The sequence below is a fragment of the Bos indicus x Bos taurus genome, chromosome 3 (assembly GCF_003369695.1).
Source record: "Bos indicus x Bos taurus breed Angus x Brahman F1 hybrid chromosome 3, Bos_hybrid_MaternalHap_v2.0, whole genome shotgun sequence".
Taxonomy (NCBI): Eukaryota; Metazoa; Chordata; class Mammalia; order Artiodactyla; family Bovidae; genus Bos; species Bos indicus x Bos taurus.
Genome location: NC_040078.1, coordinates 7,720,071 through 7,735,217, shown reverse-complemented (window position 1 = coordinate 7,735,217; position 15,147 = coordinate 7,720,071). Strand labels below are relative to the sequence as shown.

The 15,147-nt window shown below is 38.0% G+C and overlaps 1 protein-coding gene across 3 annotated transcripts in view; it reads left to right on the top strand.

The window, feature by feature from the left end:
• Nucleotides 1-15,147, top strand: part of ATF6 (activating transcription factor 6) — a 234,143-nt gene that overhangs the window by 92,569 nt on the left and 126,427 nt on the right. For 2 of the 3 annotated variants that reach the window (XM_027527476.1, XM_027527490.1), the window contains exons 13-14: nt 2,862-2,929; nt 6,911-7,025. In XM_027527476.1, coding sequence (XP_027383277.1) covers nt 2,862-2,929; nt 6,911-7,025 — 183 coding nt within the window. The remainder of the gene's footprint in view (nt 1-2,861; nt 2,930-6,910; nt 7,026-15,147) is intronic. The other variant, XM_027527485.1, reaches the window with a different exon arrangement.

The following is a 15,147-nucleotide window of genomic DNA, read 5'->3' as shown; positions in this document are numbered from 1 at the left end:
TGTGGGGTTTATAGTTTGTTTTGATGTAAAATATTAGATAATAAGAACAAAAAGGGAGGGGGATAAATGGAATTATACTCTTATGAAGTTTTTATATTGTTCAAGTAATATTTGAAGGTAGACTAGTAGCTTAAAGATCAAAGTATAATCTCTAGAGCAACCACTAAAAATGAGCACAAGGAATAGTTAAAAAGGTGATATCCGCAGTAAAAATGGAATGCTAAAAAAGTGTATATTTCAGCCAAAAGAATAAACAAATAAAGAATAATTAGGATAAATAGAAAATATATACCAGGGTAGTAGAAACAAACTCAACTATATTAGCAATTAAAGTTAATGGCCTAAACTTATCAATTAAAAGGGAGAAATTATCAAACTAGATTTTTTAAAAGGGAAGACTCAACTATATGCTGTTTGTAAGAAATGACATTTTAAACGTAAAGACACAGACAGATGCAAAATAAAGGGTGAAGTGTATTTTCTGTGCAAACACTAAGCATTAGAATGCTGATGTGGCTATGTTAATCAAACAAAGTAGATAGGGAATATTACAGAAGACACAGAAATTTTGTGTTGAGAGAAGGAGCATTAAATCAAGTTCTAACAATTCTAAATGCATAGGCTCCAAATAACAAAGTTTCAAAAACATAGTGCAGAAAAATGACAGAACCAAAGGGAAAACAAATCTACAACATAACTGGAGATTTTAACATCTTTCTCACTTCTATGTAAATGTCTCACTTTTTTTTTCTGATCATAACCTCGTGCTAAGTCCACAGAGCTAAAAATGTTGACGTTCACAGTCAAATTTTCATAAGTCCCGCTATTTATTGGTGTAAATCTTGAATAGGTAAATGGCATGTTGAGGTTCTGTTTGCCTGCTGTCTCTGTAAGTCACTCAGCTTTCTTTAAAGCCTACCCACTCATTTCTGAGTCTATGAAAAGAAGTCTGACTTTTTTCAGACTTCTGTGCTTATTTCATATGTGCCAAAGTAGCAAAATCATTTAAAATTCATCAGCTATTTAATCTGTTTATTTTAACATTTATATTATCCACTAGCTGTAGTTTAATTTTGGCTTTATTTGCTACTTCATAAGCATAACAGTAAGTATAATATTTTATTATTTAAGTATCTTTTTCTTTTCATTTTATGTGTGCTCTTTTTACTTTTGTTTAATGCATTTTTGAGCACTTACTATATTTAAGACCTACATTAGTTTTTCATAAAATAAGACCCTTGACTTGTTACAGAGCCAGGAATTGGAAACCCTCTGTTCATCCCTGCATATTGGTTCCATCTACCACCAAACAAAATCGTTCCCTCTTCTCTTCCCTTAACCCTTTGTATATTCTTGTGTTTTAGCATTATACTGTATTGTCTTCCCAGTTACACTACAAGCTTCTTGATGGCAGAAATCAAATTCTGTAGCACCTGTACATGTAGTAGGCACATTCTATGAAAGTTTGAGTGCTGAAGGAAGAATGGATGGATATAGTAACGAACAAATGCTAGTAATCTTGTGATTAAAGTTAGTTAAGTCTCTGACAAGGTAATAGTAAAGTCAATTCCTAATGTGCTCTTGAACTCTGATAGTCTTATAAAACTTTTTTGAAGATCAGTTTACAAAGCTGCCAGGGTATATAAGAAGACATAGTGCAAAGCAGATGCTAAGTGGGAGAGAAGTTTCTACCATAATCTGTGTAGATCACTAATGGTTCCAGAAGGCGAGGAGTCACTGGGGAGATCTCTTAGTGATGGACTAGTCTATAGGTCTATTTATGCACGAAGACCTTTGTGTTTACTCAAAGTAAACTTTCAGTTCAGTTCAGTTCAGTCTCTCAGTCGTGTCCGACTCTTTGCGACCCCATGATTCACAGCATGCCAGGCCTCCCTGTCTATCATGAACTCCCGGAGTTCACCCAAACTCATGTCCATCGAGTCAGTGATGCCATCCAGCCGTCTCATCCTCTGTCGCCCCCTTCTCCTCCTGCCCCCAATCCCTCCCAGCATCAGGGTCATGCGAAGAGTTGACTCACTGGAAAAAGTAAACATTAGGATCTAGTTTTGTTATGGACCTTTCATACTTTGGGCTTCCCTTGTGGCTGCAATGTGGGAGATGTATCCCTGGGTTGGGAAGATCCCTGGAGAAGGGAAAGGCTACACACTCCAGTATTCTGGCCTAGAAAATTCCATGGACTGTATAGTCCAGGGGTCAGCAAAGGGTCTGATATGACTGAGCGACTTCCACTTTCACTTTCTTCTCATACTTTAGGAAATTTTCATTGGGAAAATAATTATTTGAGACAAACACAAGTTGTTAATGATTTCCCTGGTGGCTCTGACAGTAAGAATCTCCCTGCAATGCAATGGGTCTGGGTTTGATCCCTGGAGAAGATCCCCTGGAGAAGGGAATGGCTACACACTCCAGTATTCTTGCATGGAGAATTCCATGGACAGGGGAGCCTGGTGGGCTATAGCCCAAGGGATCGCAAAGAGTCAGTCATGCCTGAGCAACTAATGCTTAAATTGTTATACATTCAGTAATACTTGTATGAGCTGGTCATAAAACCTGTGATACTTGGATTAAGTTTTGTGGCTATATCTTGAATCTTTATGGGAAGTCCCTTAAATGTCTTACTGTCCATAAGACACATCTTTCAGCCCAGAATATGACCAAATGAGTTCTAATTTGTTTATTGGTATTTAGTTATGTAAGCTTAATATGTCAGAATATTCATGAAAAAAACTTTTAAGAATACTTTAATGAAGTTTAGTAAATGTAAATATAGAATGAGTCAATATAGGAAACTTTTCATATAATTTCATTATGAAACATTAACACATTTTCTTTTCTTTCAGGGTGCTCTGGAACAGGGCTCAAATTCTCAGCTCATGGCCGTCCAATACACAGAAACCACTAGTATCAGGTGAGAAAGTGTGGAGGCTCTTGGTTAAGGAATTCTAAATACCTAGTATTTTCCCCTGCAGAAGGAAATGGCAACCCACTCCAGCATTCTTGCCTGGAGAATCCTAGGGACGGAGGAGCCTGTTGGGTGCTGTCTGTGGGGTCGCCCAGAGTCAGACACGACTGATGCAACTTAGCAGCAGCAGCAGCAGTATTTCAGTAAAGTTGAAATGCACACTTTGCTTCCATCTTAAACTTGTTCTCCTCATTATATTACAGAAACAGATTGTTCAGTTATATGTAGTAACTTATAGATCTCTGTAACCAGAATATTTTATTCAATTACTATGTGTATGTTAAAAATATATTCATTTTTTGACACATTATTATGATGGCATATTATTTCTTCATTAGTTAAAAATGTTTTTAATCTCTTAGTTCAGTCGCTAAGTTGTGTCCAACTCTTTGTGAGCCCATAGACTGCAGCACGCCAGGTCTCCCTGTCCATCACCAAGTCCCAGAGCTTACTCAAATTCATGTCCATTGAGTCAGTAATGCCATCCAACCATCTCATTCTCCGTTTTTTCCCTTTCTCCTCGTGCCTTGAATTTTTCCCAGCATCAGGGTCTTTTCAAATGAGTCAGTTCTTCACATCAGGTGGCCAAAGTATTGGAGTTTCAGCTTCAGCATCAGTCCTTCCAATGAATATTCAGGACTGATCTCCTTTAGGATGGACTGGTTGGATCTCCTTACAGTCCAAGGGACTCTCAAGAGTCTTCTCCAACACCACAGTTCAAAAGCATCAATTCTTCTGCACTCAGCTTTCTTTATAGTCCAACTCTCACATCCATACATGACCACTGGACAAACCATAGCCTTGACTAGACGGACATTTTTGGTAAAGTAATGTCTCTGCTTTTTAATATGCTGTCTAGGTTGGTCATAACTTTTCTTCCAAGGAGCAAGCGTCTTTGAATTTCATGGCTGCAGTCACCATTTGCTGTGATTTTGGAGCCCAAAAAATAAGTCTGTCACTGTTTTCCCATCTGTTTGCCATGAAGTGATGGGAACAGATGCCATAATCTTAGTTTTCTGAATATTGAGCTTTAAGCCAACTTTTTCGCTCTCCTCTTTCACTTTCAACAAGAGGCTCTTCAGTTCTCCTTTGCTTTCTGCCATAAGGGTGGTGTCATCTGCATATCTGAGGTTATTGATATTTCTCCTGGAAATCTTGATTCCAGCTTGTGCTTCATCCAGCCCAGCATTTCTCATGATATACTCTGCATATAAGTTAAATAAGCAGGGTGACAATATACAACCTTGACATACTCCTTTCCCTATTTGGAACCAGTCTGTTGTTCCATGTCCAGTCTAACAGTTGCTTCCTGACCTGCATACAGATTTCTCAAGAGGCAAGTCAGGTGGTCTGGTATTCCCATCTCTTGAACAATTTTCCACAGTTTGTTGTGGTCCACACAGTCAAAGCCTTTGGCATAGTCAAAAGCAGAAGTAGATGTTTTTCTGGAACTCTCTTGCTTTTTTAATGATCCAACGGATGTTGGCAGTCTGAAATCCAGCCTGAACATCTGGAAGTTCACAGTTCACATACCACTGAAGCCTGGCTTGAAAAATTTTGAGCATTACTTTGCTAGCATGTGAGATGAGTGCAATTGTGCGGTCGTTTGAGTATTCTTTGGCATTGCCTTTCTTTGGGATTGGAATGAAAACTGACCCTTTCCAGTCCTGTGGCCACTGCTGAGTTTTCCAAATTTGCTGGCATATTGAGAGCAGCACTTTCAAAGCATCATCTTTTAGGAGTTGACATAGCTCAACTGGAATTCCATCACCTCCACTAGCTTTGTTTGTAGTGATGCTTCCTAAGGCCCACCTGACTTCACATTCCAGGATGTCTGGCTCTAGGCTGGTGATCACACCATCGTGATTATCTGGGTTATGAAGATCTTTTTTGTACAGTTCTTCTCTGTATTCTTGCCACCTCTTCTTAATATCTTCTGCTTCTGTTAGGTCCATACCATTTCTGTCCTTTTTCATGCCCATCTTTGCATAAAATGTTCCTTTGGTATCTCTAATTTTCTTGAAGAGATCTCTAGACTTTCCCATTCTGTTGTTTTCCTCTATTTCTTTGCACTGGTCACTGAGGAAGGCTTTCTTATCTCTCCTTGCTATTCTTTGGAACTCTACATTCAAATGGGAATATTTTTCCTTTTCTCTTTGCCTTTTGCTTCTCTTCTTTTCACAGCTATCGGTAAGGCCTCCTCCGAAAACCATTTTGCCTTTTTGCATTTCTTTTAATCCCAAACTTAATATTTAAAACTGAAAACTGCTTGAACCTAAACTGCTATTTAAAAAACAGTTTTTAAAAAATGTTTTAAAGGGAATTATAGTTGACCTTCTTTATTCATGCATTCTGTATTTATGAATCCTCTTACTTGAGAAAATTTATTTGTACCGCCAATCAATATTCAAGGTACTTTCATGGTCATTTGCATTCCCAGGTGAATTTCAGCAAAGCAGTACTTTGGCTTCCTGTTTCAGCTCTCATACTATAAACACTTGTCCTTTCTGAGATCTATTTAGTGCCGTATTTTTTACATTGTATGATTTTTGCTTGTAAATTCATCATTTAAAATTGCCTACAAGCATAGTTCTGCAGTGTGCTGCCTAGTTTTGTGAGAGCCCGAGAAAGCCGTATTGTGCTGTGTAGAGAAAACGTGTATTAGGTAAACTTCGTGTGTACACGGGTTATAGTGGTGTTGCCTGTGAGTGCTTTGTTAATGAGTGAACAGTATTTGTTAAAGAAAGTGTCTTTAAATGGAAACATATAAAGCAAGGTTATATGATGATCAGTTCACAAAAATGCTGTAACTAAGGGCTCACAGCAATCTCACCTGTATTTCCCTTAGGAGAACAGTTCAGTGTTTTCTCGTTCAGAGTTCGCACTGACTTTATAGAACGTAACTACCGTAAATAATAAGAGTTGTACAGGTAAAATATTATAGTTAGAAATGGCCTATTGAGTACATGAAACTATTTCAAAGGAAGTTTTTATGGCTCATTTATAATTTCCTTTTAGGTCAATCTTTCCGTCCTCTTAAGTTAATAAGTTTGAAGATATAGAAGAACCTATAAGAATTAAATATATATGATTTTTGTTTTTGAAGAAAGATAAACATTTTTTTTACTCTCTTTAACTTTTGGGTGTTAGCTTACTGTGCTAAACAATAAAAGACCCTGAAAATATTATTAAGAACTATATTAACACCATTTGAGTACATCTTTCGGGATATGATGTGGTTTGAGGTATTACATTTTTAGATATAATTTTATCAAGGCACTGACATGATACTTTTAGTATCTATGGCTAATCATTGTTGAGTGACTCCTCTGCAAAAGGACCCATAGGAGTAACATGGTTGGTACGAACATCTCTGACCCCAGGGACAGTCCTGAAAGGTTTATGTAGTTACCCTCATTTTACTGATGAGGAAAATGAAGTTGCTCTGGGATGGATTTCCCCCACAATTGCCCAATTGAGGGGTGGAACAGGAATTCAGAGACAGGTATATTTGTTTCCAAATCCTAAGCTCTTTTTCCCCTTTTGTACAGCCTCATAAGCAAGTATGCATTCACAGATTTGACAGAACGGTGAAAAAGAACTTTTCCTCAGACTTAATTTTTCTTACCAAAATTTTAAAATCATGCAAACTGATGTAGAAGTCTGTTTTCTGGTACTTCTGTTGTTTTTACGTGCTTTGCAGTGCACTTGACTGGTACATTTAGAGCATTCAGAAATGAGAGTTTAGCTCTAGTGAACTGGATCTTAGCTTTTCAAAATGTTATTGCAAAAATTGCTGCCAAAATGCTACTAATATTTTGGTTGAGAGAGATTCTTATGATTCAGATGTCACCTTAGATTAGGAAGCATTTTTGAGTGGATAGAAATTCATCGGTTTAAGAGCACTTTGCCATTTTCTTACTTCAGCAGGAACTCAGGGAGTGAGCTACAGGTGTATTATGCTTCACCCAGAAGTTACCAAGACTTCTTTGAAGCTATCCGCAGAAGGGGAGACACGTTTTATGTTGTGTCGTTTCGAAGGGTAAGTTCATTTGGAGAGAATAAAAGAAATATTTTTGAATATTTGCTGTACATAAGGCATTGGGCTGCATACTATGGAAGATAAAAATATATGAGATGGGAAGCAATATACAATAAATTGTATGAGTAGAACACTCTAAGTGCTATAATACAAGCTTGACCTTGAGCTGTTCAAGTTATGAAGAACATGGAGTTGATACCAGACACTATTTAGAAAATATAAGCTGCTTATTGATTTTTATTCTTTGTTGTCCCTATAGCCATATTTTTTGTTTATAACTAAAGGAGAAGTAAAAACATAAAAATTTCTTTTTAGGTTTTATGGTGGTTTGGTTTTCCCATTTGGTTAATGGAAAGTAGAGTTCCTAAATTTTAGCTTAATATGAGTTATGGGCTGATTAATACATTACATGTGGAATGTTTGAATCTATGTGACTGAGACTTTCTATTCTTTTCTCTCTCCTTCATCAAGCATTTACTCTTATTAGTGAAGAATGTATAAGACAATTAGTCACTCATGCAAAAGAAAATGTTTATATGACCACTTCTGAATGTTACAAATGTTAGACTAAATGGGGTAAAACGCATAGCTTATTTTCATGCCATCTACTTTTCCTCTAAAATGAAAATACATTTTTCATAGAATTACCATTTGAATATCTCTCGTAAAGTGCTGTATGTTAAACCAGTAACATATGAATAGGTTAGAATTTCTTGGTAGTTTGTATCCTAGGTTTTTCTTTTTCTTTTTTTAAAGAATGTGGAGAGGCATGATAGAAATAAGCATATGCTGACAGTAAATGATGCATTGTCTGATTATTGTCACAACTCACTATCACTGAAATTTTCAGTTAATTCTTTTCCTGAAGTATAAATATTTAGTGGCTCAGAATTTTGGACTCGAAGATTAGGGCAGTCAAACATTTCATGTATGTGTAGTCGTTAATCAAATGTGTTAGGAGATTTGGGATACTCTAGTGAAGGTATCTCATGACTTCTGCCTTTTCTCAAAAACTCCCTGTGCTCAGTCTATTCTCTCAGATGTAATCGGTGTGTTTCTATACTGCACCAGCCTCAAAGTTCATTTTTAGCAGCAAGGGGGCAGCTGAAAACAGGGTTTCAGCAAGGCTCCAGCTCTACTGGCTGATGAGAACTTGGTGTTGCTTTGGGTTGACACAGTTATGTTGGGGGGAAATGTAAATGGGATCCAGCACTATGAAGAAGAGACTCGATGGGTGTTAAAACGAATGTGTTGATGTGTATATATAATGAATATAACCACAAAAGAAGCACTGAAATAGCTGAATACTTTTCCTTAGGTTTGGGATAATTTCTGTATTATTTGATGAAAACAGTACAGTATACATTAAAAGTAGCAATTGTCAAGCCACAGATTGACATCATGACTAGTAGCATTTTTCTAGGGAGGAGAACAAGTATTTGTTACGAAGAAAATTATTGTAGCCTTAAAAGGACTGTGTTTTTACAAAGGAAGACGAATGCTGTTCTTTTTTTTTAATGAATATGTTACATTTCTTACATTTGTAAAAGCTAATTCTCATTAGTTTGCTGTGAAAAGTGCTACTAGAAAATTATTTGTCACCCTCCCTGCAACCTTCTGATGTTCTGGAAGGAACTGTCTCATGTTTAAGCAAACTGTTGGACTCTCACATTCTGTTTGAGTTTTTCATTTCCTAATTACTGATTTATCATATCTTAGTGTTTTATATCAAGGAAAAGTGAGGATAAGCATGAACTGAACTAGATAACAGTCGTTAGAAGTCCTTAGAGAGAGAGAGAGCATCCTTTTTTACTTTTTCTTGCTTTATTTTTTTCAACAGTAGGGATAAGGAAGTTAATTTTATCATGATGACTATGTCATTAGACAGGAATTTGATTAAGTCCTGGGTTGTTCTTTTTGTTCTTGCTAAAATGAGAATGAGAGACATAATGATCTCATGCTTACATGCTTAGTTTTCTTTTCCATTTTTTTCAATATAAAATATACTAACAGTTTTATTAAAAAGTTAGCTGGCATCATTTCTTGTGCAGAAAGATGTAGAAATCTCAATAAAAATAAATAAGGGGAAAAAAAGAAAGACGTAGAAGTCTTAGTCAGGCTCTTAATTTCATTGACAGAAATTACTGTAATTGATACTGTGTGACTGCATTAGAAATTAAGAAGTGTAGGAATTTTGATGCCCCCAGGTTTTGCTTAGTATAAATGAAAATTAACGGAGCCAATAAGCAAACCATATTGTTTTATTTTATAATTGGACATGTGTTTAACAAATATTTTAATTTATAAAAAAGTAGATGTAGCTATTGACTGTTTAGTATACCATTATTTAATAAACCAACTCTTATATTTCATAGCTTGGAACGTACACTAGTCCTCATGGAGACTTAGAGTAGTGGCTTGTTGTCATTCCTGACTCAACAGCAGCTCCAGTAATTCCACTTTAGTCTTTTTCTCACATGTCTTATTCAGACTCCCCAAACATAAAGAGCTTGATTATATATATATATATATATATATATATATATATATATATATACATATACATATACATATATATATACATATAATTATATGGAATTTCTGCAATAATCTGGCTCATGACCCATGGTCCATTCATTTGTGACCGAGGAAATAGGGTGGATTTCTTTAAATGTACCAGCAAGTTCATGCAGAAGGAATAGCTTGGACTACTAGTTTGAGAAAAAGATTGTGATCAACCATTAGAGCTTCATAAACTGTTTCTTATATCACGTGACACCTGCTTTTTTAAAAGACTTCTTTCTTTATTGGTCCCTAGTTTCTGGTCTCCAAGGCTTGTCTTCTCATATGTATCACAGGCCTCGGAAAGACGGGAAGTGTCGTGTGCTTTTTTATGACTACAGCTGACACTCGGCACAACGCCAGTCACTCAGTGTTTATTGAACAAAGCAATTTTATGTATGCTTCACTAAGGGAAAGTTCACGGTTTTTCATCATCGTTTAAGGTGTATATTTACATCTGTTTTGCTTAGAGAAATTTAAATCTATTTTGCTGCTCTAAGAAATAACATGGGCAGTGCCAAATTCCAGCAGAAAGTTCAGTTAGAGATGACCTGTCTTTGCTTTATTTATGGTTGTACTAGCCAGAGATGTATCTTATCAGCTTTGTGCTTATCTCTGAATCTAAGCTTTAGAGCTAAGAAAAAAGTCACCTTGGTGAAATTATTGGAGTGGATTGTTGTTAGACCTTGTTGCTTTTTTTGTGTGTGGAGAAGGGTTGGTGTCTAGTATCTGCAGATTCAAGCAGCATGAACCAGAAACTTGTAACTTTGGACAAAGAATAAGAAAGACTTTCATAGTGCAGAAAGGTTGACTGGTGATGTTAATGATTCAAAAAGTTTGCCAAAGGTTTATTCCCACGGAAGGCCTTAAAAGAGAGTTTTACAGAATGACAATGACATTTTCTAAGTTAATGCCTAAAGTAATACCGAATACATGCTTAGAAGAGTGGCATCTTTTCTTAACGTATATTATTTGTTTCTTGGAAATTTTTGTTTAGTATATACCTTTATATAAAATCTTCGGAGGCAAGAGGAATTTCTTTAGTAATCAAAGGAGATTAGTGTATAAAGTCTCCTTCAAAAGGATACAGCTCCTTTTGTTTTGGGACTTCACAACTACACATGGATCTTGAAGTTTGGCCATTTACTTATCTCTGCTTTCATAATCTTCTAGCCAGTTTCCTTCTCTGGCTGAAAAAAGAAGTGACTAAATGAATTTTGAAAAATACTTGCTATTTTAAAAATATGTCTTTCAAAGAATTAATCTCAAAAATATACAAGCAACTCCTGCAGCTCAATTCCAGAAAAATAGATGACCCAATCAAAAATGGGCCAAAGAACTAAACAGACATTTTTCCAAAGAAGACATACAGATTGCTAACAAACACATGAAGAGATGCTCAACATCACTCATTATCAGAGAAATGCAAATCAAAACCACAATGAGGTACCATCTCACAGCGGTTAGAATGGCTGCGATCCAAAAATCTACAAACAATAAATGTTGGAAAGGGTGCGGGAAAAGGGAACCCTCTTACACTGTTGGTGGGAATGCAAACTAGTACAGCCACTACGGAGAACAGTGTGGAGATTCCTTAAAAAACTGGAAATAGAACTGCTATATGACCCAGCAATCCCACTGCTGGGCATACACACTGAGGAAACCAGAGTTGAAAGAGACACGTGTACCCCAGTGTTCATCGCAGCACTGTTTACAATAGTCAGGACATGGAAGCAACTTAGATCCATCAGCGGACAAATGAATAAGAAAGCTGTGGTACATATACACAATGGACTATTACTCAGCCATTAAAAAGAATGCATTTGAATCAGTTCTAATGAGGTGGATGAAACTGGAGCCTATTATACAGAGCAAAGTAAGTCAGAAAGAAAAACACCAATACAGTATACTAACGCATATATATGGAATTTAAAAAGATGGTAACGATGACACTATATGCAAGACAGCAAAAGAGACACAGATGTATAGAACAGTCTTTTAGACTCTGTGGGAGAAGGCGAGGTGGGATGATTTGAGAGAATAGCATTGAAATATGTATATTATCATATGTGAAATAGATTGCCCGTCCAGATTTGGTGCATGAGACAGGGTGCTCAGAACTGGTGCGCTGGGATGACCCTGAGGGATGGAGTGGGGAGGGATGTGGGAGGGAGGGTCAGGATGGGGAACACATGTACACCCATGGTTGATTCATGTCAATGTATGGCAAAAACCACCACAATATTGTAAAGTAATTACCCTCCAATTAAAAAAAATTTAAAAAAAATGTCTTTTCTTAGAAGAGAGAGACTTATAAAAAAAATCCTTATTTTAGAAGGCTTTTTTCCAAATAAATTGTTAGCTTACTTTAAGATATACTGTTATTCAGGTCTTAAGCACATTATAAAAAATAGAACAGAGTTGTCTGAGGATTCACTTAACCTGAGTTTAGTTAATGATTATATCAAGAGCATTATATATCCATTTTCTTTTTCATTCATATACAAATATGGATACCTTTAATGTATACGCCCATTATAATTTACTTTTGCATTCCAGTCCCCTATAATGAAAAGGACATCTTTTTTGGGTGTTAGTTTTAGAAGGTCTTGTAGGTCTTCATAGAACCGTTCAACTGCAGCTTCTTCAACATTACTGGTTGGGGCATAGACTTGGATTACTGTGATATTGAATGGTTTGCCTTGGAAACGAACCGAGATCATTCTGTCGTTTTTGAGATTGCATCCAAGTACTGCATTTCGGACTCTTTTGTTGACTATGAGGGCTACTGCATTTCTTCTAAGGGATTCCTGCCCACAGTAGTAGATATAATGGTCGTCTGAGTTACATTCACCCATTCCAGTCCATTTAGTTTGCTGATTCCTAAAATGTCGATGTTCACTCTTGCCATCTCCTGTTTAACCGCTTCCAATTTGCCTTGATTCATGGACCTGACATTCCAGGTTCCTGCAACACTGCTCTTTACAGCAGTGGACTTTGCTTCCATCACCAGTCACATCCACAACTGGGAATTGTTTTGCTTTGTCTCTGTCTCTTCATTCTTTCTGGAATTATTTCTCCACTGATCTCCAGTAGCATATTGGGCACCTACCAAACTGGGGAGGTCTTTCATCTTTCAGTGTCCTATCTTTCTGCCTTTTCATACCCTCCATGGGGTTCTCAACGTGTGAATACTGAAGTGGTTTGCCATTCCCTTCTCCAGTGGGACCACATTTTGTCAGAACTTTCCATCATAATCCATCCGTCTTGGGTGGCCCTATATGGCATGGCTCATAGTTTCGTTGAGTTAGACAAGGCGGTGGTCCATGTGATCAGATTGGTTAGTTTTCTGTGCTTGTGGTTTTTAGTCTGTCTGTCCTCTGATGGAGAAGGATAAGAAGCTTATGGAAGCTTCCTGATGGGAGAGACTGAGTTAGAAATTGGGTCTTGTTCTGATGTTCAGGGCCATGCTCAGTAAATTTATAATCCAATTTTCTGTTGATGGGTGGGGCTATGTTCCCTCCCTGTTAGTTCAGTTCAGTCGCTCAGTCGCGTCCGACTCTTTGCAGCCCCATAAACTGCAGCACACCAGGCCTCCCTATCCATCACCAGCTCCCGGAGTTCACCCAAACTCATGTCCATCGAGTCGGTGATACCATCCAGCCATCTCATCCTCTGTCGTCCCCTTTTCCTCCTGCCCCAAATCCCTCCCAGCATCAAAGTCTTTTCCAATGAGTCAACTCAGCCAGCATGAGGTGGCCAAAGTATTGGAGTTTCAGCTGTTATTTACCTGGGGCCAAACTATGGTGGAGGTAATGAAGATAATGGTGACCTCCTTCAAAGGTCCCATGTATGCACTGCTACACTCAGTGCCCCCAGCCCTGCAGCAGGCTACCGCTGACCCATGCCGCTGCTGGAGACTCCTGGACACTTACCGGCAAGTCTGGATCAGTCTCTTATGGGGTCATTGCTCCTTTCTCCTGGGTCCTGGTGCACATAAAGTTCTTTTTGTGCCCACCAAGAGTTTGTTTCCCAGTCCTGTGCAAGTTCTGGCAGCTCTGTGATGGGGTTAATGGCAACCACCTCCTAGAGGGCTTATGCCACACCCAGGTCTGCTGCACTCAGAGCTCCTGCCCCTGCATCAGCCTGCTGCTGACCCGTACCTCCACAGGAGACACTCAAACACAATTCTTAGTCTCAGTCTCTGTGGGATCTCTGGGTCCTGAAGCAGGGCAAAGTCTAATAGAGTTTTGCCAAGAGAATGTACTGGTCATAGCAAACACTCTCTTCCAACAACACAAGAGAAAACTACACATGGACATCACCAGATGGTCAATACCGAAATCAGATTGATTATATTCATTGTAGCCAAAGATGGAGAAGTTCTATACAGTCAGCAAAAACAAGACCAGGAGCTACCTGTGGCATAGACCATGAACTCCTTATTGCCAAATTCAGACTTGAATTGAAAAAAGTATGGAAAACCACTAGACCATTCAGGTTTGACCTAAATCAAATCCCTTATGATTATACAGTGGAAATGACCATTAGATTCAAGGGATTAGATCTGATAGATAGAGTGCTTGAAGAACTATGGACAGAGAGCTTCGTGACATTGTACAGGAGGCAGGCTTCAAGACCATCCCCAAGGAAAAGAAATGCAAAAAGAAAATGATTGTCTGAGGAGGCCTTACAAATAGCTGTGAATAGAAGAGAAGTCAAAGGCAGAGGAGAAAAGGAAAGACATACCCATTTGAATGCAGAGTTCCAAAGAATAGCAAGGAGGGAATGAAAGCCTTCTTCAGTGATCAATGCAAAGAAATAGAGGAAAACAATAGAATGGGAAAGGCTAGAGATCTCTTCAAGGAAATTAGAGATACCAAGGGAAAATTTCATGCAAAGATGGGCACAAAAAAGGACAGAAATGGTATGGACCTAACAGAAGCAGAAGATATTAAGAAGAGGTGGCAAGAGTACACAGAAGAACTGTACAAAAAAGATCTTCACGACCCAGGTAATCACGATGGTGTGATCACTGACCTAGAGCCAGACATCCTGGAATGTGAAGTCAAGTGGGCCTTAGAAAGCACCACTACGAACAAAGCTAGTGGAGGTGATGGAATTCCAGTTGAGTTATTTCAAATCCTAAAAGATGATGCTGTGAAAGTGCTGCACTCAATATGCCAGCAAATTTGGGAAACTCAGCAGTGGCCACAGGACTGGAAAAGGTCAGTTTTCATTCCAGTCCCAAAGAAAGGCAATGCCAAAGAATGCTCAAACTGCCACACACTGGCATTCATCTCACACGCTAGTAAAGTAATGCTCAAAATTTTTCAAGCCAGGCTTCAACGGTACATGAACTGAGAACTTCCAGATGTTCTAGCTGGATTTAGAGAAGGCAGAGGAACCAGGGATCAAATTGCCAAAATCCGTTGGATCATCGAAAAAGCAAGAGTTCCAGAAAAACATCTACTTCTGCTTTTGACTATGCCAAAGGCTTTGACTGTGTGGACCACAACAAACTGTGGAAAATTCTGAAAGAGATGGAAATACCGGACCA